Source organism: Chiroxiphia lanceolata, chromosome 3 (assembly GCF_009829145.1).
Source record: "Chiroxiphia lanceolata isolate bChiLan1 chromosome 3, bChiLan1.pri, whole genome shotgun sequence".
NCBI lineage: Eukaryota > Metazoa > Chordata > Aves > Passeriformes > Pipridae > Chiroxiphia > Chiroxiphia lanceolata.
Window position 1 is genome coordinate 52,298,200 of NC_045639.1, and position 26,405 is coordinate 52,324,604.

The 26,405-nt window shown below is 37.4% G+C and overlaps 1 protein-coding gene across 5 annotated transcripts in view; it reads right to left on the reverse strand.

Moving 5' to 3' along the window:
- RGS17 (regulator of G protein signaling 17) overlaps positions 1-26,405 on the reverse strand; it is a 73,851-nt gene continuing 47,446 nt past the window's right edge. For 4 of the 5 annotated variants that reach the window (XM_032683262.1, XM_032683263.1, XM_032683264.1 and 1 more), the window contains exons 3-5: positions 9,093-9,182; positions 6,983-7,217; positions 1-3,493 (exon numbers count right to left, since the gene is read on the reverse strand). In XM_032683262.1, coding sequence (XP_032539153.1) covers positions 3,305-3,493; positions 6,983-7,217; positions 9,093-9,182 — 514 coding nt within the window. In that variant the 3' untranslated portion in view covers positions 1-3,304. The remainder of the gene's footprint in view (positions 3,494-6,982; positions 7,218-9,092; positions 9,183-26,405) is intronic. The other variant, XM_032683266.1, reaches the window with a different exon arrangement.

Sequence of the window (26,405 nt, forward strand, 5' to 3'; positions counted from 1 at the left end):
TTAAATACATACTTATTTTATTGCAGGCTATAGAATAAGTGTATTTAGGCAGTTTTTCAAAGTGTATTGTACACTGCATGCACAATAAATCAGTTTAATAGCTTGACTGTTTTACAATTTGTGTTCAAAGAACTGTATGATAGGCAATGAAATCATGTTACAGCATGACTTATTGTCCATTTGGACTACATCCATTTTGTTATAAAGAAATTTTTGGAAATCCAAACTGATTAATGAAATATACATTAAACATTTTAATATCAGCATTTGCTCCAAGAAAGAAACTTCACATGCTATATTCAATTTTTAAATCCCTCCAAATAGAGGATTTTAGACAATAAATTTTGAACGTGATTTCATTGCGGTATTACACTGAAGATTGGTGTAATATTTTTCAAAATGATGTCACAGTTTCCAAATACAGATTTTGGAATTTTATGCTAGAAATCAAGATAATATTTCAGGGCCTGCACATCTAGCTTTAAAACTGTCTTGAAAGGATGACTTGTTCATGTTGACAAGAACTTCTACCTGTGTGAAATATCTTATAAAGATAGCTAATGACTAGCAGGTCACCATCAAATAGTAACATTGAGAATATTCAAGTCTACATTTGTAAAGACTTATGCATGCAGTTTTGTCTCTTACACATTGTTTAGATGTGTGGACTAAATGTATTGTGCCTCAAACACCAACAACTCGAAATTACACTATGTAAATATATACATATATGATGCTGTATATGTTTAGTACCACAGTAAATAGAACTGTAATCGAATGATACTAGACATATGTAGGACCATAGTTAAATTCTAAGTAAGAAAAAAGTCAGAGAAATTCAGTATTTCACAGTAGAAGGAGGCAGTGCTTTCTTACTGAATTTTCCCCCCTCAGGACTTGTAAACATCATAGCTCTTATTCTATCAGTATAATAATTGAATATTTTATTCATAATGGTAAATAGCTAACCAACATGAATAAAGTTGTCAAAACACAGTAACACTTTCAGACAAAACAGGTATTTATTAAAAGAAACATTTATAAATATTTTGTCTTGCATTTTAAACTACATTTTCATAAATAACAATATTTAAAAGTGCTGAATATGGTAGGATAGTCAGCAACGCCACTGTAAACAGATTTGTTTTCCACTTTGCAGATTTTTTTTTTCTAGATCCCATTTTGTCAAACACTACAACAGTTAAAATATTTGCATAGGGAATAGAGAATAGCCCTTTTAATCATCTCCTGAATTCTTTATAAATTACAAAACCAAATGAGTTTAAGAAACAGTTTGTTAAATTGTTCGTATATATATATCCAAAAAAAGCACACAGGTTTCAAGTAAAAAGAATGACTAAAAAATTCCCCAAACTTGCTATTTGAAGCATGTTCAATAAATTAAGAAAATGAGAGGTAGTAAAACAAAGGGAAAAAAAGAAGCCCCAGAAGACAAACTAAGACCTGCATCCTCCCAGTTACTGTATCACTGCCTTGGCAGCAGTGGTTCCCGCCAAAGAGGGCATCAGAGGCTGCCCCAGGGGACTAACTGGGTGGCTGGAGCCAACTGTGCTTGGGCTAGATTCCACTCAAGGACACAACTGCCAGATCTGCCAGTCCAATCAAAAGCAACAGGCTTATGCCATGTTTAGTCCTACGTAAGTGAGAAGAACCTTGCCTCTTAAGTCTTAGTATAGTATTAAATATATATTATGTGTATATATATATATATATATATACACACATACGTACATATATGTATTTAGCAAGTATTCAAAGACATTTCTTGGTATATCTTTAGCAGTTTATGAGAGATGCTAATGCTCATTTTGCTTGCGTATGGTAGGTATGAGGATAGGTTTTTTGAAGTTCCAAGTCACTGTCTCTTTAAACATCAAAATGTGTCCTGAAATGGGACATTTTTTTGATAAAAAGGCCAAGCAAACACCTATTAAAAACACCATGGCAGCCAAGTGATGGGAGTACTATGCTGCCTTACCTCTGATTAAGGGCTCAGTACAGGATTCTTTACCCAGGAAAGACACCCATTGCATTTCCATAGGCATTTTGCTTGGGTAAGATCTGTAGGTTTAGGAGCCCTTGAAGTTTGGTTTAGTATTACTCTCCAAACCCCTTGTTTTCAAGGAGTTATTCAAAATCAATGAGGCTAGAAGCTAAGATAAGTCTTCTTTAACCCGCCACCTCGTAAAACATTACTTTGTTTAAAAACATTTTTTACCAGATTTAGCTTTCAAAAAAAAATCTTACAGGACAGATGCAATTCATCAAAAGGTTCTAAAATGCTCTAAAATGCTACATGTAGGCAATCTTTTATTAAATTTCTTTATTCAAAAAACTAAATTATCAAGCTCTTTGTGTTGTTTTTTTTTGTTTTGTTTTGTTTTTTGCTGAAGTACATACATTATACAACAGTGTTAGAACTGGATAGCCAGTCTTTAATAAATCGATTACAGTATCTGACATCTGAAATGTACATTGAAAATCTTTGTTCTTTTAACAATTTAACAATATCAGCGCATAGATTTTGTCACCCAGATATGGATCCCTTTAAGTGATTTGTGCTTTTTTTTCTTTTCTTTTTTTTTTTTTTTTTTTGACATTGCAAACTCTGTAATGAAAATGCCACAGTTTTGGCAGTGAACAACCAAAGGAATCCTCTACTTGATTTATTTTAAATAAACAGTGATAAATAGCTCTTTTTCTCTGTACAGAAATATTGGCTTCAAAAAGTCAGCGTATTGTACTCAGTAGAGGATGTTGAGTAATGCTACACCTTAAAAATTGGCTTTTTTCAGTTAGTGATGTTAAAAAATGCAAGCCTCATTCTGGTTTGCTGCAATTGTATCTATGTACCATAGGACTGTATTGCACAAAAAAAGTCCTTAAATACAGATATAATTTATGTTATTGGATTAAATATTGCAACAACTAAGTGGTAAGTGAAGCAGTTTTACCTTGCACATGCAATGTGAGGATACACAAGGAGACTGTTCATAAAACTACAAATACATCATTGCAATCTTGACTGCAGTAGGGTGAAAGGAGTGTGAAACAAATGTATTTTGGCAAATCCATTCTTCCCCTCCCACATCATCATGAGCAAGGAGGACCTTGGTAAAAATGTAGACAGAGATCATAATATGTATTTGTTTTCTTCACAGTAGCCTGAGTAGTGCTAAACTGTAGTAGTTCTCCAGGAACCCAGCTCCAGATGTTATTAAACTACTTTTCTTCCATCCCACCCACCCAAAAAAAATCAAGTTATTTTGTTTGAAAATTAAAACTAAGTTTCAGAAGTAGAGCCTGTAATACTTTCAACAAGAGACTTATAAATCTGAGAGTTCAAAAACCTTGGAAAAGAGTCTCTGTGCATTAGGGTGTATATCTGGAGCTGGGCATCTTCATACATGTGAGGGCTGGGATCCAACAAGTTTCTGTTGATCACTTCTCTCACCCGGGAATCAAGACTAACCTGAAGAAGATTAGAATAGAATAATATTAAACAATAATATTGGAAAAGCTGTAATATGTATCTTTTTTCCTCATGGCTCCGTTGAACATGCTGACTTTATCAGTTTATTTAGGTGATGCTCTGTGCTTCTTTCAGAGCCATCACACAATTACTGTGTAATGCACTGAGACCATCGACCCTATTTCAGTTTTGACTTGATCTTAGCATCCATCTTAAAATCTGTACAATGAAACACAGCTGTATAACAGATTAAATGCAGTGCAACTAAACTGAGCTCTGCAGTAACCTGAATTTTCTAAAATATGCTATTTTACCCTAAAAAAATGATTTTTATGTACTTAAAATTATTTCTCTGAAATTAATGTTGAATTACCCTCATTCAGAGGGCTGAAATGCTTTTTTTTTTTTTTTTTCCCCTGAGCATTTGTGGTTAAGCTTTTAGAAGCTTTCTATTCATCATTCTCACCTGGCTGCCTACAGTTTTTTGCCATTTTTTTCAGGCACTACTCTTGTTCCTCACAAATTACTCAGAGTTTTTACAATTTTTAGAGTTAGTCTTCCCATTAATATTAACTGTTTCAGGTTTATTTTCTTTTTAAGACTATTTAATATCTGGTTCTTTATACTTTCAGGATATCATATGTCCACATTGAAGTTGTTAGCAAATTTCAGTTTTAGCTTCTCATTTACTTACAATTTGTAATGAACTGCTGTGTCTAGGCAGAAAAGGACATATTATGCTTGGGATGAATGCACAGATGATTTTAGTATATCATTTAGAAATTTGAGTGAATGTACAGCTTATCCACAAAATGCTCTAAAACCCAGCAAATTAATGCCTTGTGGATTAAATAAAATGACAGTAGCAGGAAAGCCCACTGGGACCAGCAAGGTTTACTCAGCTAAGAAGAAAAAGGCTAAAATATTGAGCAGAGAAAGGCCAAGCAGAGATCAGTTAAGCTACTGTGATTTACACCAAATTGCAATCTGGCCCTGCTACTCTGCAGCCATACAAAAAGATATTCATAGTGCCTGAAGGATTGAATTCAACCATGGAAAAGCTCCATGTACTAAGATACCTTGACATATGAAGGACAGTAGCTAGGATGAAAACTGAGAACATGTTTGCACGTGTGAGTTTGTGTGCTTTTATATGTGTTGAAGCAAAGTCTTTGAAACACACTGCTGTGGTGTGACATGGTATGGTACAGTATGGCACTGAGAAGTAAATATACATTTTCAGTATATCTTCAGCACGAACTGTAGAATCTGGCATTATTGGTTTGTTGGCATATTGGAGGATGTTACTGACACAGCAGACAAGCTCTTTCTCTTCCAATATTTGCTGTTACTTGGTTATCAGTCACAAAGTATAACTATGATGCAGATGAACTGCAAGTAAGCTGTTGCCTATTCATGCTAGGAAACTGTACCTATTACTCAAGTACACTAAATCTGCAGAACATTCATTACACCTGCCCTACACATGCTCTCCAAGAACTCATTGCTGCACCTGCAAGCAGCACCCCAGGATGCAGCAAGTGTCCCTCCTGTCCAGCTCTGAGATGGATGGGCAGTGAGCAGTGCTCTGTCAGTGGCTATGAGCAACCTCTTTGCTTTCCCACCCTGCTGCTTCCACTCCTGGTTCTTGCATGGCAGCCCTACAGCTACGTGAATTAAGGAATCTGAAAGTGGCATTTCTTTTTTGCGCTGTTTTCTGATTGAATTCACTGTTTAACTAAGGTATCCGTGCAAGCAGACTGGGCGGCACAGCAGGAACAAATGGACCAGTGGAACTGCTCAGCCAGTGACTGCGTGCAGGGATGTAGTGCTGAGGTAGTTTCAAGTGGCAGTGTTGCATCCATGCATCTTCAGAATTTACTTGAATAGATTTCAATCCCAGATCATTGCATTTCTGCAGCACAGAAATGACACACTAAGAGTTAATCAATTCTCCCCCCCACACAGGCACATGTATTTATATAAAAAAACCCGTTTGTGCAGGTAACTAATTGGCTATTCAATATCATATATAACAGTTTGGATTAAAAAAAACCAAACCAAAACCTAAAATTTGACAGGTTGGTGGGGTTTTGGGCCATTGAGCATAGTAAAAGTTAATAGCACTTATAAAATTTTAAAAAAAATAATTATGGAACATTAATTTGCATTGTATTTCTTCAGTGACTCACTAAAGCCAGATGGCAAAACTAGTTGGAATTACTAAAGGTATTTTCTTGATAAACAGATGAATACAAGGTTGTCTGTTTAGACCACCAAGACCTTCTGCCTCAATAACTTCATCACTGAACGAGTGATGCTAAATATTTCAGCTCTTATGCCGAAAGATAACATCTGGAATGGGACGCCTGGATGAAAAGAAGTTTTCAGCTCCCATGCTGTTCTAAAGGACCGCAAACAGTTCTTGTTTGCCTCCTAAGATTTCCAGTATGGGTAGGAGAAACTGGATTGATGAGATCTGCACACACACAGTGTTTGAATTTTAACTGCTGGTTGATCTTAGCTTAAAAAGACAGCTGAGCATTCATCACATGTATATGTAGTAAAGATATTGTATTAGAAGAAAGACTCATTATTAGCTTGCTGTATTGATAGTAGTATCTCACTCAAGGCAAAAGTAGACACTATGGCACAACAGAAGATAATGGAGCTATAAATTGCTGTTGGCTTCATTCATATGAATGAAGTTGCAAAGTATTCTTGAACGCAGTGCCAAAGTAAAATGTAGAAAGCAAGGTCCACAGTGAGCATAAATTAGCCATTGAGTACGAAGTCAAATGCAATGCACAGAGACAAGGCAAATGTGATAAAGGTACATTATGTGGCCTAAGAAAGACTCTTCCATAGTGCTTTTATATTTATGTATCTCTGTATTCCAAAACATTGTTTAATAGGGCATGCTTTTTCTTTACTCCAGGTGAAGATAATTTCAAAATGTCTATTTCAACTAAAGGGTTGAAGAAAATCTAAAATAATTTCCTAGATATTATATGTTTCATTGGAGAAAATATGTGGTCTTCATTTTTGGATTTTCACGTAGGAATAACAAGAGCAAATTTGGATTTTCTCCCAGACAGCTGTTGCAGCACATAACTCTATAAGGATTCTGATTTAAATTCCTTAATTTTGGTGCCTTTTCTCCAGAAATCCATTTGTATTACTTACCTCCCCTCTCTGGTAGGTATGTGGCATTGCTGAAGATGTATACCTATTTCTCAGCCTTCTCTTACCAGAGTTTCTTGAGTTTCTTCTTATAGAGAACTTAAATGTGTTGTGGTCAGTGATACTAAATGACCCAGCACCTGTGTCTCTACTTTTTCTGTCCCTTCCTTTCCTGATTTAATGTCCATACTAGGACTTTCATCTGACAGATCAGGCAGGCTTTCATACTCCCATCCTGACAATTCAGGGTATAACATTTCTGCTCTGGAATAACAGAAAATACAAATGTAACATTTACAGATTTACCTCTTTTGGTGATAGTATAGAAATGTAATCTTCATATATAAGTCTTGCTTTTTCTTCAATAACTTTCTTGTTCTGTTCCTTCTTTAGATCTTCACATGCAAGCCAGAAAAGCAGGTTCTCCTCACTATACTCTGTTCTAAGAAACTCTCTGAAAAGGTTCCTCCCAGCTGGTGTTTTCATCATCTTGTCAAAATTCTGAGCCCAAGACAAAATTTCATCTGCAGTAGGGTTTTGGCTGCAAAAGCAAATATCATTACAAGTATGCTTCTATTTTTGTAACAGTGTTTTCATACATTTGCCCAAAAATTCTCCTTTCAACTGCACTTTAGTCCAAAGTGAAAACTGGAAGCAACAAGGCTTCATCAGTGACGGGGGAATTTTGTTCACTCTTCACTTGTGCATTCATTATCTCAATAGCCCACTAAACATGTTTTATGTTATGAGACATGCACTTGGCTTTCTACAAGTTTTCTGCTAGTGTTCTTAGCCATGCGACCCAAAGACAAAATCCCACAGCAGCACTGAATTCCTATCTCTGTAGATAAAGAAGATGTGATTGCAGGAAGATGGAAATAGACTCTCTTTCATGAGGGTTTTAGATGACACCTGGTGTTCCTGCCTGCTTCTGATGGTGACTGGCCAAAATTTGGCTGCCACACAATTTGGTTTAGGAAGAAAAAGAAAAATAAAAGCCTCTTGGCAGCCAAAAGCATACTAATGAGCCCCAACAAAATAGTAATTCAGAGAGCTTTTAAATTAGCATATTTCTCTGTGCTTGTGCCTAAGGGTTGCTAAGCTTCACTCTGTTTGGTGCTATTGACCTGAATGATGATCTATTGGCATGAGATGTGATGGATGTTGCTGGCACACTGGAAAGAGAAAAAATGGGAAAAAGTCCTTATTCCCATTTCCTGAAGGAAACTATTTGTGGCTTTTAACAGTGGATGCAGTGGATAAGTGATCAGAAGACTAACTTGCGTCACTAATCCATTAATGTACCAATGAATAGCTCGAGAAGGTAATAATCTGAATTACTTAACAATTAAATACAGTTTCAAACTTAATTCTGAGTGCCCACCCTTCCCTTCCTGATCCAACACAAGAGCGTTGCTAGCTGTTGTTAATAGTTTCTGTGTAATCATAATGCACAGTAAGTGACATTTGTCTATATAATTTCTCTTCAAGTCCATTTATCAAGTCCTACTCTGCATGCAAGGCAGACTGGATGATAGGAAGTTATTTGTGATAAATGATAAATCAGAAAGAGTTTAACATTTAAACTATCCTGCAAAATAATTGTAACCTGAATGAAAAAGTTTAAACACAGATGTGAAGGTGAAAAATCTTCTCTCTGAGGAGAGTGCAAACAATCTATTCAGGTGGATGTTGCTGACAAGCAACCTGTACTCCCTTACTGTCTGTTGGGAAGCTCTCTTCACTACACTATTTTTTGGAAATTTATGACATTGTCCTCTCATAAAAGACCATGATTAGCAATGAAGACAATGAGTTGTTTGGGTTGCTTTTACCATCAGATATGTCCTCTAAAGTTTTAATTTGCTTTTCCTGGGATTAGAGAACTCAGAGCCTCCGATAGGTTAGCATTTTTCCACACACAACAAATATTGGCCCAAGCTTTAGACAGAAATAGAAGCTCAGACTTTCAGTGTGTTTAATCCAATTTTCAAGGTATGTGCTTTTTAGTTTATTTGAGTGAAACCATTGTCCAAGCTGTTTTATGAATGGCAGCCATGTTGAAAATCTGATTGTGAAGTGCACTTGCCCATTAGTTTTTCTTCTTTTTTGGAAGAAAATGATCTGACAGTTAGCAGAGAATTTTTATAGAGATCCACATATGGAATCATCCATGCACCTCCCATTCTTCCCCACAGTTCCTCCCCACAGATAAGAAACCGTAAATAAACCTGACTTATGAATCAATGGTTTTGTCATTTCATTGTCAGAACAGATTTTGCTTCTTTTTGCATAGATTTTTTTTGGAGGAAAAGCAATTAAAAGGACTTTCCCAAAGCACAAGACCCAAAGCAATTCTTAAAATTAGTTAAAGACAAATTAAAACATTTACTAGACAGCAGTTAGAACAACTTACCATTCTTCTATGACTTGGATACTCTCCAGTTTTGTCGTATGCGTTGGCCTTCCTGCATTGTCTCCTCTGTCTTCATTCCTAACAGTGAGGCTGCAATGTAGTACAACACTTTATTTTGTCTAGAGAAAGTTAATTTAAAACAATGACAATAGTAGTGACAACTTTTAAAAGATATAAACCTAAATAAAGTGTCATTTTTCACTCTTGCCTCTAAACTTTTGGAGAAAACTTTTTTATAATGACTTTTCCGCTGTGTTCTGATGAGTATTAATTAACAGTTGCTATCAGCATGTGTATTTTTTTAGAAGCTCACAGTTTATCCGCTGAAAGGGAAAAACTTAGAGGTCACTTTTGGAGTGATTTCACTTAGTAAACTGAGAATATTAGTGACAATAAGGGTAGAGGGGGATAAGAATATTTGAACTGGACATTGATGGGGTTTTGATGCCCCACCAGTTCTGGGTAGTTTTTCATTCTTCATGAACATTCCCTTTTTTGTCTCCAGGATATGGTAACAGTAGATGGCTCAGATATAGAACTTAGTATGTGGCAGCTCCTTATGATTTCCTCCTCTGACCTAAATTTGTTTTCCATTCCAAAAAGTAAAACTTACAAGCCCCTGAACAGAAAGGGATCCGTTATTGTCATATTACCACAAGCAAGGAAAGGAAAGACTTCCTTTACTTGAGGACGTTTTTAATGTTTTCTCTTCTTTTTCAGAGCTGCTAACTAGCATCACTTATTTTTCTGCAGATACCTTTTTAATCAGATTTGCTTTAGTGGTAGCGGTATCCTCTGTGTGTGTTCTCTGTGAATGTTCTGGAACGTAGTTTTGCCAGTGCAACCAAAATTCCTGATAACTATTGAAATAAAGTATGTTTTGAGTGACAGTTATTCATATAGGAAACCTGGTTCCAATAATTAAGCTTAAGAAGCGGAATGTAGTAAGGAGATGGAAATTTCCCTTTATCAGGTGTTCCCTATGTATCCAATTGAGAGAAAACAAGCAACCAAGCAAAAAATCCCCCTCCCAATCCCAAGAGAGCTCATCTTTTGAATATTGAGTATTCACCATGCAATGATGCTCTCAGTCATCCTTGAGTGTTGCTACACAAAAATATGTTGGTAGCATAAAGCTTCTCCCTCTCCCACTAATCTGAAAAACTCAACACTCAGCTCTAAAAAGAAATCCCAGCTCTGAGACATTTTTAGTACAAAGAACCTTTCTTTCTAGACTCTCTGTATTTATGAGTCTCTTCAACACTTTTTTCAAGCATTTGGCAGACTTAATAGGTGATCTCAAACACTGTTCTGAAAACTGGAAGTTTAGGCTTCCAGGTAAAGCAGAGCACATATTAAGACTTAAACATTACAAAGACGTACACTTTCAAACGAAGCTCTTTGATACTGGTTGCTCCTTCACTTACCTGCCAAGACCTTAGTTCAGGCCCTTGGTCCTACTTCCCCTGTTACAGCGTAGGAATGCAGCTCCAGTGCTGCTAAGGTGTTAGGGTGTCATCAACTGCTGCAGGAGAAACAACACATCCTGAACTCTGGGGTTGGCAGGTAAAAAGCCTTTCTATCTCCTCTGACCTGTTCGTCAGTCTAAAGAGGGAGCACCCAGGAAAGACAACAGGAGTTCCATATACAGGAGGAGAAAAAAAAAGGGACCATCCACTTTCTTCTGTCTTGTAATCTTTAAGTCCCCACATGTAACTGCTTAGGGTCACCCTGCATCTGGCCAGAGTACAGAGATGGGGTGAGGGAGAAGCAGGGAAGGCACAAAACTGCTCTCTCTCCCTGCCTCCTTCCCTCCTTTGCAGTCCACAGGTAGAGCAGCATTTATCTTCTCTGCTGGGTGCACAGAACTGAATGTCCTTTAGTTCCATGGAAGAATAACACCACGGAAGGAGGAAACAGCTTGTGTACATTGCAAATGTAACAGGGTGTTCACCTAAGTCTGCCTAAAAGAGAATGAAGCTACTTGTTTTCCTTCACCACATGAGCAGCAGCTAAACTGTACTGATATAATTTACTTGTCAGGCAGTAGATGTCCAAGGATGTGGAGTCTTACTGGAAGTAGAAAGTGACTCATCTGAGAGCAGTCAGTCTACACTGGTAATTTAATTTATTGTCTGAGATCAAGTACTGTTTGTTTTGCTCACACAAAACCTTTGCTAGACTTAGGAAAACTATCATGAGTTGATGAAGAGGAAACAGTGAAGTAGTGAGTGGTGAGGAAAACGGACAAGAAAGCCACGTTAACTTCACTGCACTTTTTTTTTTTAATCAACGGGGTAACAGATAGGCATTATGCATTTTGATTTTCTACAAAACTACGTCTCAATAAAAAGTTCAGATGGTGGGTCTGGAACATAGTGTACCACTTTTCTGGTATCTAAACCAGAGTGACAATATAAGATACACACTTGGCACTGATTCCTTCATCTCAGCATTCATATGTGGAGTTTAATGGCTGAATTTAGTCAGAGTTGCAAAATAGGGAAGACTCTACAGACAGAAGTGTTATACTGGGTTGGAACACTTTCTCACGTTTGGGTATTGCATTAAAAAATGTGCTTAATTTATAATGCATCTTGGCCTAAATTCTGCATTATGTTTCCAGTGACAACCACTAGCACTACATTTCAACTTTTATTTATCTACATCTGTCAAGGCAGATCCATTCCACTAGATACATTACTTTTGATATGTTTTTCCTGTGAATGAAACCATCATTTTTATACAGAAGTACATTCAATTCAGACATGTTCTGTTTTCACTCAAGGAACTGGTTCATATTCTCTTAGGAAAAAAAAAATTAAATATTTACACATTTGTGACTGCAAAGCTAACTTGAATGCAGGCTTTAAATAACTGATCACAATAACAGACTGCTACCTTTTAACTCAAAATGACTACACTGCACTGCTCTTTCCTGTGTTGCTATCTAGCAAGAAATACACTGTCTGTTCACATTTCTCTGTGGAATTTAAGCAGTCCACAGGAGAAAAGGCATCTTGCATACCTGATGTCCCTGATGCCTTAATCCATCATTGAAGCTAGCTGATTATGTCAGAAGAATTATGCTGTATAGTGTAAAACTAAACAGACTAAAAGTAACAGGCTAAAGATTAACAAAATGATCTTACTTAGTTAAGGCTTTAAGAAGAGGAAGTTGCTGATATACCTTATCAAAAATAGTTAGATGAAATGGAAGTGTTCTAGAGAGACATCTGATGTAAATTAACATCTGTGATGCTACTATTATTTATTAGTCGGAATACACCCAGCAGATATCTTTAAAATTTAGAGATGCAAATCGATAGCACACATGATAAAAGCACTAATGTCTTAAAAAGAGAGAGTTTGGGATGTCTAATGACAGAGTTTAAATGGCAAGCATAGCACGTGTTTGTTTTCTGTTCCTGTGGAAGGTTTGTTCTGCCCACTTGTATGTTGATTTTATTGCTCTGGAGAGTACAGTTAAAAGTACTTCAGTGGCCTGAGCTTGATATACCTTTCAAATATATCTTGGGTTCCTGACTGCTACAAAACCAATAAGTTTCTTTAACTACTGCAACAGTATTATTATGAGAAATTTCTGTTTGGAGTCAGTGTATTTCCATTTTGCAACTTCACACACGTTATAAGTAAAAATTTTAATGACAGGGACTACTTGAAGAAGTATACAAGTAGAATAAATGAACACAAATAAGGTTAAACTGGTCCAGGTTCCTAGCTGATGTGTTTTTGGAGGAAATACTGGGATTCAGAAAACCAATCTTTATTTACTTAGCTGCTATTATTTGGCTGTTAATATTCACGTTCAGCAATTAAATAATTGTTCTATTGTGTAATTACTTAGTTAAATCAGTATTGCTGCACCCTGGTGCATGAGAAGGTAAAAAAGCCAAGGTAATTGGAAAAATCATCAGGAGAGTTGAACTAATTTAAGAGCAAACATCTCACTGACTCTTCCTCCAGGTGTTTCCATCTGGTGGTTTTAGCTTTTTTGTAAGTCGCATCCCTAGTGCTGCACTTGTCTTCTACTCCCATTAAGAAACTGGAAGTAATTTAGAACTTGGACCTGATCTTTCATTCTCTGTATATCCAGTAAACAAATGGTATTTAATTGCTTCCCAAGGGTCATGTTCTTATGTACCATTAGCCTAAATCTGGTGAACCAGTGAAATGACTGTTATCAGTATGGCAAGAAAACCATGCCATTGTGACAGGTGCCAAGATTAATCTGCTCATGCATGGCTGACACCAGTTACTACTCACTCAGGTATTTTCTCAGTTCTGTGTATCATATGCAGTATATCACCACAGTATTTTGCAATTATGTCTGGCATTGAAGATAATGTGACTATTAAAACATCTTGCCTTAGTGGTGGTTTTTACTGCTGTCATGAAAATAAGGAGTAGAAATCAAACTGGGACACTGTGAACTAGTTTGGTAGGCTATTGAGTGGCCATTCAGGAGATCTGTGCTCAGTTTCTACTTCTTGGCTGAAGTTTGTAGATGCTAGGCTCTGCTGGGCAGTGACTGCATTTGAGGCTGAACCTGTGTATGTCACTTAGTAGGGCCATGAGCCTTCAAGCCACCACTGTAACACAAAAACCATCCTTATTCCAGCCTAAAGGCCACATTAAGTCAATTGCACATACAGTCTAAAGGCAGAATTTAGTTTTCAGGTGAAAATCAATATTCAGTTAAGATTCTCTGGGTAACAGATGTTCTGACATGTTTCCTTCACTGATCTACCCTTTGAAAGAATATGTCTCACTGGCACCACACTTCACCCTATCCTACTCCTAGGAATTTTTATAATCATAAGATCAAGAGACACAATATTTTTAATTTTCTTAAAAAACCCCCCCACAACTCTCCCCACCAAAAACCCCAAGATTTAATTGTGATTTTAAAATTCCACTGGGTAGGTGATGTAAAATGACCATTCCCCAAAAGTGTTGACAAACACAAGTCAAATTTACCAAACAGATTCAGATAGGAAATTATTTTTTATGACTGTTTGGAGGAGGAAAATCTTTTAAACAAACATTGCACATGAAAACAAGAACATATGATTAGTGCATTTTCCTGAAGTATGGGGAAAGTGTTTTTGAAAACTCCAAGACAAAGATGGGCAACAACCCTTCATCTTTCACCAGCTGGGTAAATACCCTCACTCTTCCATTCAAAGTGGCGGTGCTCTTGCTGATCTCCATGCTCTCTGATTCCTTTATTTTTATTACAAGTGACTGGCTTAAAACATGATATATGAACAGAAACTTATTTTTTCTGGGTCAAATTCAGATGCAGAAAAAGTGCATGCTAGTATCTTTTTCATTTTTGATTGTGGTCCAATCTGACCAGATTGTTTTTAATACTGTGGTTCAACAGTCAGTCATTGAAAAATCAATTGTTTGCACAGTTCTATTCAGAAGCTCAGTCCTATATGCTGAAGCATGCTCTGGTAGATGTCAGAGATAGATGCGGTCCCCATATCCCATATGACAATGCAAAATACAACTATACTGGCACTGTTTAATTTCTTTTATGAAAACTTATTTATTTTACAACTCCAAGTTATTTTCTGACGCCTTTTTTTTTTCTGACAGATGAAATATTTAAGCCTGATGTCAATGAGTCAGGCTGTGTTTGTTTGTTTATTAACAGAGGAGAATGATGATTTTGCTATACTGTGCAAAGCAATAACATTGAAAATAACTACAGTATTATTTTGATCCATTCATAAAGAACAATACAGCTATGGTAATCTCAAATCACTTTGAGTCTAGTCAGTAATGCTGTCTACTATCTCCCTTTTAATGTCACAAAAATAGGTATCCATGAGAATGAAATGTTACATGAACAATATTATCCAAGGATAACATTTTGGGTTTTTTTGTAACCTGAGTAGAGGGTAAAAGACCTGCTTCTGTCAAAGTTAGGAAAAGAATTAACTTTTTTTGTTACAGATATAATAATATCCAGAATAAAATGAATAATATCCAGAATAATTATTATGAGAAAAACTAGAGCTAGAATCATTATTTTTATGAAGAAGCGATGCCTTGTACTAGACATTTTCATAGGCTCAGGAAAAACTTGCACTATATCTTTCAGGGCCCTGGCTGTATCAGAGGGAAAGAGGATGCATCTCTTATCTGACCTCAGAGAATTCAAGTCCTTGTAAGAATAACAGGACAGACTAAAGCTCTACAGCTGTTGTAATAATATCAGTATATGCAAAATATAGAAATGCAGAGCAAACTTCAGCCAAATCTGTGGTATTACATGAATTCTAGAGTGGAGACTTGGGTAGACTCCTGGCTGTCTGCAAGACAAATGTAAGTGATGTGCAGTTCATCCACAGAAAGATGTGAAACAGTAAGAATTGCAAACTTGGTATTGTCATATGTCTGCACTGGTAGTCTACGAGGGAAAAGGTGGTCAAGAGCCTTTGGAATCACTTACTTGATTGGAAGTGGATTGGAATCTGGTTAACTCAGTTAGTAGAACATAATAATTTTTGTTACAAAGAAGAAACAAAGATCAAAAAAATGTGAAGGATTTTTTTTTTGTTAGTGTCCATTCTAGTTTTTTAAGAAGATATGATTTTCAGATCTTTACTGGATTCAGTACAGATATGTAGGATGTAAAATTTTATACGAAAATGAGTTAAAATTTTAATGAAAAATAGCAACATCCTACTCTGAGTAAAAAATTGTCTTGTGCTTAAACTAAATGATGGAGATTGTGTTTAGCAGACTGACACAGGAAAGCAGTCTGTTGAGGGAAAGCCAACAATTACCATAAGGTTATAATCAGCCTACTTGGCAGTGTCTACTGAAACTATAAACTCCTTTCAAAAAGTCCAGGTACCTGTGGTGCTAAGTCTCCTGCATGCCAGAGTTACATTTGCCTTAGGTGATAAGATGGTGCAAGAGGCGTGTATAATCCAAATTGTTTTTAAGAGAAAAAAACAAACAAACCTGGACTCAGTTGTTTTAGTGTGAAAGTTGTTTGAAGAGCATACAGCTGAGAAACAATCTGCAAGAGACAGTTCAGCACTTGTATGTGCTGTGAACACAATGGAAAAGCTTAGTGTCTGCTCAGGATCCAGTAACAGTAAATGCAGGCAGACTTCTGGCTCCCATGTGCACATTTCTGCACACCATAACTTCTGTGAGCAAAGAAGGAGCTCAAGATGTAAATTTTCTGGTCTGATTTTTGCTACCCAGGATGGCTGTAGAAGCTGTTTCACAGGCACTTCCACTGGGGTTTTATGGAGAATATTGCTGACTGGAACTGAGTTTCTGTTTTGCACAGATTTGACAGTTAAAATTAATTTACTTCTAAATTGGATTTCTAACAAAACATCATTTGTGGAAAAGTTTAATGAAATTAATGACATTTCATAATTGGTTTTGATGGTTTAAAAAATAATTATCATTACATTTTAAAATTAAATAATCAATTGTCTTGGTTTTATTCATTGTTAGTTACCATTATTCTAACTAGTCTTTTGTGAGTAATTCTAGTTAGGGTAATAAAATAATAGCTTTAAATGAAATATTGTGCTTAACTTTAAGAAGCTCTTTAGAAAAAATACATTTTGTCATAGGCGATGTTTTTTTCCAGTAGGCTTTCTAATTAGAAGAAAAGAGATTTTCTGTTAAGAAAGCAGCTCATTGCAAAATCCAGCAACTATAATTCTTAACTTCATGATATGTATTTATTAGAGCCTCATCTGTCAGAGTCCTGCAAACAGCACCTTCACCTTTCACTCAGAATGACATTTATACTAAGAACTGTGGAGAGAAGCATGAAAAGCAATGCCTTACACATAAAAATCCTAAAGCACAGCAAAAACTGCATTTGTTTTTTGTATTTGAAGTATACTTACTTCCCTAAAACAGTCTTGAGATTTCTAGAAGAGTAGCATTGATGGTATGGCTGTGGACTATGTGGACACTGGAATAAAGAGATGCAGTCAAACTTCTTGTGCCTACACACGAGTATCTTGGCCTGTTTCTACACACGAGTATCTTGGCCTGTTCACTGCTGTATTTCTGACACCAATGCTGTAGCAGCAACCCAGGAGCGACTGAAAGAATCACTGCCAATTCTCCTGTCTTTGTTCTATAGTGCTCCTCTTGCAGTGCTATTTAGACTTTTCTGTTGAAGGAATAGCTTTTAGCCCTGTGAGATATTTAAGTGTTTAGAAGGAAATACACTTAAAAATACTATGGATGAATGGGGACCTTCTTTTCTTCTTCGTGAAAACTTGAACTAAGTTCTGTGAATACTTTTTTTCAAAGGCTTATGATAAGGCCAGCTCATCCATGTTCAGAGTTGTGAACTCCCCCATGAAAAATAAGAAACTACTCAGTTCACGAGAGATTGTATCTTTCTGCCATACTTTGAAGGTGGGGGAGAGCGGCTTCAATTTCTTTCTGCTTTTCTATTGTAGTGCTTTCTTACTACTGTGTTGGATTCAGCGTAATTGGTCAGTCATTACAGATTCAACTATAAGCCATAAAAGAAAAAGGAGATTGGTGGAAATAAGGTTTAAGATATCTGGAGCACCTCAGACTATTAAGGTCTAGTCAGTTAAGATGTTTAGCTCTGTCCTGATAGTCTTATGTTGTGCTAGTCCTCAGCTTGAGAATTGAACCCAGGTGATCTACTGCTTAAGAGTATAATCATCTCTCTGTTAATGGGAAGTCTTGGCCAAGATTTTGGAGTTTATGTAAGATCATTATGTAAGGTTATTAAATTGCATCCCACATGCCACCGTGAAGGTAGATCATCCTTACTGAAATATGAATGCTAAACTAAAGTAAGTCATAGAGGGATGTGCTTGGTAAAGCATGTACTTAAAAAGGTTTTAGCAAATCTGCAGTGTTTCACTCTCTTCCCTTTCCTGTGTATTTAATGATTTAAAATGGAATAGATCTAAAATCTGGTAACCTTTCTTTTCATAAGGGACAATCAGATTAACAGTCTCTTTCTAAAGCCATGAAGCTATATTCTCCTGCTGTATTTTCCATAAAAGTTGAATTCAGCATACGTTTGGCAGACAAGTTGTCAAATTTGTCCAAACACTACATTTTCCTTTGGGACGTCATGAATAATTAGAAAGCAAAGCCTTGTCGAATCAGAAATCCACAAGTCAATACATCTTCCATCATAGATTGCTACTTGCAATGTGATCTTTGATGTATATTTTATAGATTCTTTCTTCTTTTAGAACATGTTTAGAAGTGTATTCATAGTGGAAAAGCTAACCTGCTGGAAAGCCCTTGAGAAAAGCAACATTCTTCTAAGATGCCCACAGATATATCCAGAACTGTTTTGCAAACATTTATGATCTGAATTCAGTCTTTGCCAAGCTGAACACAGAATCACACAAATACAGAATCACAGAATGGCTGAGGCTGGAAGGGACCGAGGAGGTCATTTTGTCCACACTGCACCCACATGCCCCTGTCCCACTCAAGGCAGAGCCACCTGGAGAAGGCTGCCTGGGATTGTGTCCAGACGGCTTTTGAATATCTCCAAGGATGGAGAGTCCACAGCCTCTCTGGGCAACCTGTGATGGTACTCACTAACCTTCTGTGCTGGTTTTCAGGCAGGATAGATTTAAATTTTCCATAGTAGCTGTGAGGGGGTACAGCCTGGAGCCGGGGGGGCATATCTAGGTTGTTATTCTATACCGCTCACATCATCTCCAGGGAGTGGAAGTAAGAACTCTCGCATCTGGGAAGAAGGTCGTGTGGTTGCCAGTCCTGGGCAAGGGTGGTGGGTGTAGAGTCCATCTGCCACTGTTCATTTTCTTGGCTTAGTGAGCATTTTCCATGTAAATCATCCTCTCTTTTGTACACTGTTGTTATTAGTGTTGTTGCTGTTTGTTTTCTTTCCTCATTGCTGTTTCCAGTAAATTGTTCTTATATCAACCCATAATCTCTGCCTTTGGTATCTCCCATGGGAGTGGGGAGGGGAGCGGTTCGTGGTTTTCTTTTTAGTGGAAGTACTAAACTGAGGAACACCACTCCTAAGCCAGGATATCTTCACAGTTACAAAAGTGTTTCCTGATGTTCAGAGGGAACCTCCTGTGTGACAGCTTGTGCCCCTTGTCCCTGGTCCTGTCACTGGGCACCGCTGAAAAGAGCCTGGCTCCATCTTCTTTGCTCACTCCCTTCTGGTGTTTATACCGATTGATAAGACCTCCTGAGCCTTGTTTTCTCCAGGTGGAACACTGTCAGCTCTCTCAGCCTTTCCTCAGAGGACAGGTGCTCCAGTCCCCCAATCATTTTAGGGGCCCTTTGCTGTACTCTTCCAGCATATCCAGGACTCTTGCAATGAAGAGTGCAGAACTGGACATAGTGCTCCAGGGGCCAGTAGTACCATAAGCACCACATTTACTGCAATTATATTTAAAAAGAGACTGCAATTGAGGAATATTTGGGGGAGGCTACTTAAAAAATGCAATTATATTTACATTAAAGGATGACTCAAGGGTGAAGGAGAGAACTGTGGTCTCAAGGTCAACGCAGGCTAAACGTTATGTGAAAGGAGACTTTTAATGGGCAGCTTTGCTGAACTTGTTTTCTTCCTCTGTTCTTGTGCAACTGATTTCAACTACCTGGCTACAGATATTGCAGCTCAGCAGGCGTTCAGAGGCAGATGGAAATTACCAGTGTGTACTGTACCTGAACTTCTGAAATAAAGGACAGTATCTCCCTCAGACTACCACTGAGCAAAAGTTGTAACTGTTCAAGAGTGGAAGGAACTAGTGATTTAAAGCAATCTGGCTTTCCTACGCTCTTTCTTGCCTCTATCTTGTTTTTCTGAAAATCTGTAAGAAAATACACTTTTTGCTGGATTCTACTTTAAAGAGATTATACTGCTTTTACATAATGATGGCCACAACAGACGCAATTACAACTTTTAGAAACTTTTAATCCTTTCTAGGCTATTTTTTTTTGAGATTTTTGTTCTAAGATGTGGAATGTAATTTCTGTATAGGTAAGAAATTCATGGGTTGCCAAAGTTTGCTTGCCAATGATTTCTAGGTACTCTAGCTTTGTTTCATTACTATAGAGTTGGTTTCTGCTTTAGGCAATATGCAACTCAAGGATGTATTTCTCTTGTAAGGTCACCTAACAGATCACTAGTCTGGCTGCCACCTTCATTCCTTCATTTAGAATAATATTACCATTCATATTCCATCTTGTATGATGAATACATTTCATTACTAGACATTCTGCAGTGTCCTTACTCCTGGCTACAGCTATTTTGCAAGCAATTCCTTCACATATTTGAGACAATTAAAAGTGGCAGTTCTGTAGTGTTCAAAGAAATGTAAATTGTATTCCTTGAAAGGGTAGCTAGATGAATAAAAGCCCTCCAAATCACTAGCAAGCAAGCCTAATGGTATCAATTAATTCTCATAAATGAGCCTAGTCTCAGTTTCTGTGGTGGCTTTTTTTATTATTCTTACTTTTCAGAAATCAAAATAGCAGCAACAGTAAAGAAGTGAGCCTGCATAGGGTCATTCCTTTGATTCTACAGAATTGGATGTAGTTTCCAAATGGGAAGAGATGCCTGGAAACATTCATACTAAATTCACATTTTTCTTTTTCATAAGGTGTTTTGAAGTTCTCCAGTTAAAGAGCGTTTTAGGAATTTGTAAAGGATAATTCCTACCATGATGTTTATGAACACCATATTTCGTGAAATTAGCCTGGAGTGAACTAGTTTATGCTTACCCACATCACAGTCAAGTAAGATGAGGGATCTTCCACTTAACATTTGTCCAGATAACAAACAGGTTTGAGAACCTCTGTGCCAGTCTGTGTATATTACAGACATCTGTTTTGTTGGTGCTCGTTTCTAGACTTTCTGTCAGACAAGGCCCTCAGCTGGGAAGCACTTTCAACATGGATGGCAACAAGAACTGAAGATATACATTCCTTCATAATGGGTGCTCAGCATCTGCCAGTATCAGGCCTTCAATCAGGCACTTCAGAAGAACCAGTTGACATCTAGACAAATATAAGTGCTATGGAATTATTAAGGGTGACTAGACAAGATATGTATGTCCTTTGCCTTTCTGCCTCGCATAATGAATATCTGACCCACTTTTCTAGTGAGAGGATCTCCACCTTGTAAGTGTTACCTACTAGGGGTCCAGACTCATTTCCATGAAGCATTTTTTCTCTTATAAGCAGCAGACGTTTATTCCTCTTTTAACTGACATTTTAAACCGATTTGGAATTATACACGGTTAAAAAATAAACCAAAGTAAAATGGAAATTCTGCTGCTAACAGACTTTAGTAGCCTAATTTTTTTCCCATTTGTTTTGGAACTACAAACTGCATTTATTCTTGCAGATAAAATGGTCTGGGAGAATTTTCTGGTCCTGAGGTTGACTGGCACCATGTAGCCAGTCCATGAAAGCCCATACCCAAAATCCAGGCTTTCTGCACCTGCAAGAGGCCATTGCCTGAGACTGTGCACTTTGGCAATGGCCAAATTTCTGCCAGGGAGTTAACATTTGCTAACAACTTAACTGTACAGGCTGACTGCAGCCCATATTAGACCCTTGCCATGCTTAATTTACTGGTATAGGCACAGCCAGTGTGCTTAATTTGGATAAGGGCATTTTGTTGTTGTTTTTGCATATGAAATATTTAAGTTTTTATTATTCCACAATGAATAAAGTTCAGAGGCTTTTCAAGGCCACCTTGGCACCTTTAAAATGTCGCCATCTATCAACATGCCCAACTTCAGCTTATATTTTGATCTCAGACCCATTTTGACCTTTTGCATACTTCTCCATTTCTGCAGTTTTCCATGGACTCCTGAGTTAATGCATCTTTGTGTAAATATCCAATTGCAAATTTGTAATAAGGAAACACAAAACCAGCCTAAACCCTATCAGGGGAGATTTCAAGGGCTCCAAACTCCTAATATCTGAAAATCACAGCATAAGCTGGACTCAGGTATTCTCAGCACTCCCGATTTTTTTGGGTTTTTTTCTTTTTTTTCGACAGCAACAATCAAGCTGTGTGCTGGTGACAGATAATCTGTCATGACATTATGAATCTTCCTTCAGCCACTGTTCCACAGACACCAAGCTGAACAGCATTTTGGCATAGGCAGGTGGGAAATTGGTATGAGGGGTGAGGGAGAGCCAAGATGCTGATGCTCTGAAGCAATCCATCTCTTAAACAGCCTCAGAGGAGGCACCAAGCAGCTTGTCCCTGGTGGAAGTGATTGTGCCACTGCTTTCTCTCCCTCTAGTCTCCTCAAGAGCAGCTGTCCCTGAATACACTCTTGTGTGCTGTGCCAGGACAGAATCAAGATCCTTTTCTAAAGTTAACTAGATTTAGCCTGCTATCTCCTTCTAAGGAGCTACTGTCAGTATCTTTTGCACCACTGAGTTAGAATGAGCCTTGTGTAATCCCAAATCCCCTCTGAGCATGTATTTATTCTTCAATTTAGGAGGATTGCAGTTCTGGATTTTTTTTTCACTGTAATTTTCTTTACAGAATTGTTTGCTTGAAATAGGACTATTTTCTGCAGTTAGACTGATGAGGTTTTTGTACCGTAGTAGTATTACACACAAAAGAATCTATGCATTTCATTTGTAAATCTTCAGAAACATATATTTAAAATTTGCTAATCTATTATGTTTACAATCTACTCATTTTCTAACCTGCCTGTGTTATCACAGATGGGTAAAAATGTCAGTAAACACATGAGCCTCCATCTGTTCCTCAAAATGAAATGAACTTTCAAAGTTGAAATTATTAAGAATAAAATCCTGATACTAGGAAAGCTTGGCCCAGAAAGCCCAGACCTGGTTTTGATGTTAATGAGGATTCTACCACTGCTTTGTGACCACTGTTAACAGACCAGCTGCATAAGAAACTGTTGCTCTGCTCTTTGCATTAGCCTTCTATTTTTATTATTTTATTATGGGGAGGAACAAGTTTACCTCATACCTTTGAAAACAGAAACATTTATGAGTTTACATGGACTTAGACTCAGTTTATGGTGTTAAGGTTTTTCTGTCCAGGGTTCTTGGTTGGAAATTAATTTAAAGTTAATTATATATGCTGAACATCTGTGTAGTGTCTTGTGCATCTCTGTGTTTCCACCATGATTTCACAGCAAACCAGCAGCACCTTAGTGACTAGCCCTTTGCATCACTTGCCAAAATAAATGCAGTGTGTAGCTTACAGCTTTCTCCTAGAGATTTTGATTTACTCTGCATGTCCTGCAAAGCAATGGCCTGCACCAAAGCTGCTTCTGCACAGCAAATGGCCTGTGGAAACCCCTTGCTGCTGTGGGAGCTGGTGGCTCACAGTTCTTGCCCCTGCTCCAAGGCTGTGCAAGAGCTTGTGCTTCCATAGGAATTTGGAGGTAGGTGGCAGGAGGCTGAAAGAAAGGAGGAAGATATAAGGTGGTTCATGAGCTTGGATATAGGGATTTCTTGGCTGCTTTTTGATAAGGGGAGGTGAGATATATTTGATTAATTTAGAACAGCGACCAAGGCAGGCTCTCATGAGATTTAACAGGTTAACTTTAAGTTTCCTTCAGTTGTTTTTACATTCAATTTTGTTTTCTATAAATTTTATTTCAAAAGTCCTTTTGGTTTGCCAGGAACATTGTTTTCCTGCATTCATATCTTACTCCTTGGAAGCCGATGAAAGAAAATTATTAGTTTGCAGCAGTTAGGATACCTGTGAGCTCATCTAGCATACCTTTACACCTTGTGTCATCATTTATGTAGAAGATATGTGCTTCCCCTCTTTTGAAACGTAGCGTTTCACATCTGCTTCACAGGGAGGTGCAGGAAGTGGTTAAAGCTGCCTTTACTCACCACTTCTGGAGCTCTGGGATAAGCTGCATGTTGAATCATATACGAGGGTATATTTGTGTTCTGGCTCAAGGAGAGAAGATTTCCAGGAATTATTAGGCTAACACTGACAATCTGGCCCAGTGTCACAGAAGGGCACAAACCCAGAGGTTGGCAAGTCAGGCTGTGATGCCCTTGAAGAGTTGTGTAAACAAGCATGCACAGAGCCACCTGTCCCCAGCCTGCCCTGAGAACCTAAACTTCCATAAATTGCCAACAAAATCACTTGCCCTGTCTTAATTGTAAAGAAGAATGAGCTTATTAAATATCATACACATTAGGAAGACATGCTTCTCTGCTAGGATTTCTTTTTCACTTTATAGATCATCCTTTTCTTTTGCTTAAAAGGGAAAAGAAATGCTTTACTTGGGTATTATTTAATAATTACTATTAACTTACAGAAGTATGAAAAAAATACTGGAGAACCTATTTATTTTTAGAGCGTCTTCTGCTTATTTTTCCAAATGCTGAGAATTTCAATTTTTTATTTTAAGTAGCCCAGGGAACATTGAGATGTCCATTTCTGAGGACTAAGTATTTAGATCCTTAGCCCATACTTCACTCCATGGTGTATTCCAGTGACAAGAAGAATGTCTGCCAGCTTTCTCTCATGGACTCATCACTGAGGATATGTGGACTTAAAGGCAAGGTGATTTAAGACTGATTTTCAGGAATATCACATTCAGTAGCTTGTGTGACAGGTCAGATAACAGATTTTATCCAGGTTTAAATACTACCGATCGGATGAACTGGTTCTCCTTTCCTAAGAAAGCACCAGTGCTGCCCATCACACTGTGATGATGGAGATGATACTGTCCCATAGACACACAAAGCATGAGTTCCTGTGCTAGCTAAGCCTACTATACCTCAGAATAAATTATTCTCCAGGAAGGAGTGGGAGTGTTTTCATCTTTGACCTCTGGAACAGCAAATGATAAAAATATAAAGATGTCTTGAGAATTTTTAAAGTATAAAAAGGCTCAGAGTGGAACATCTTTTCCCATTAAATATTTTTAAAAATATCACCTATTTCAATAAAATAGAGTACAGTAGCCTGCACTTCGGTATTCTGCACTAGAGTACAATAATTCTTGATGCACTTTTCCATACTTGATTTTTCTCAGGTGTGATGTTTTGAAAAAGTAAAACACAGAGAATTGAGTACCTCTGTTTCAGATGTGTTGTCCTTTGTGTTTAGGGAGGAAAAGAAGAATTAAAAATAAAATTAAAACCCAAAATATATTTTTCAAAATCAGCACTTTTGTTTCAAAGATAAGGATTTTATTTTCTTGTTAAAAGCTTAAACAAAATCCATATCCTTCTTCCCATGCCTGTCTGCAGCAGAACTTTTAGACTAGAAGCAGACTAGAGGTGGGCTGGTACAAAAAAGTCAGCCAGGCTCCAGCATTTTGTTATTCACATATTTCAGAATATGTGGCTATAATTCATTGCATTAAATTGTTTTTTTTTCCCATAATTTCTTTGCCTCCCTCTCCCCCAAACTTTCTACCATAGTTAAATAAGATAAAGCAGCCATGACTATGGTCCCCAGAGATTATCTTGTGTAGACTCATGCAAAGCTTAGACACAATTTTTCAATAGCAAACTAACATTGAATATGCCAGGAAAAATTTATTCCTCTCAAAGTACTAGAGTGGTGGGAAGTGCAAAAATAAAAAGTGGGGGGTTTTGTTGTTTTTTTTTCATTTAGAATACCATGCACACTCTGTTTGTTATCAGTAAGATAACGTTGTAGAGAAAAGAATTTATGTAATTTAAACCTTTCCTTAGAACTGTTTCTGTCATCTCATATTCATGGCACCAGTGACAGAAACATCTTCTAGTAGGCCCACGTAAATTGCTAAACCCGTGCAAGGAAAATGTTCCTGTTAATAAAGAAAAATATTTGTGTAAGGAGGTCATCAGGAAGAAGTTTCAGACATAACTCACAGCAGTCATAGACAAGTTATAAGAACTGGAGGAGAGAGGTTTCTTGCCAAGAGTAACTCTTGTTCATTGCCAAGATGGCACATACCTTATCTTCCCTGGCATCTCTTGTATATGTTAAACTCTCTTCCACAAGTCTTAAGCAGTTGTTTTAACGGTTCCCTTTCAGGTAAAGGCTCACTCATTTAAATCAAGCTACAAGGAAAGTAAAGCGATCATCTTCACTTATCCCCTGGAAGCCTTTTCATGTCCCCCAGACTGCCATACTGCTAAGGTCTCTTGCAGGGTAGATGTTAGATTCCTTGTGAGCCTTCTGTGTATAGTAAAAGCAGAGGGATTATTTAGCATCAGTGTCCCACCGTTTTCAGATTCACTGAGCACCTTATGAAAGGAAGAAAGGATAAAAAGATATGACTCCTG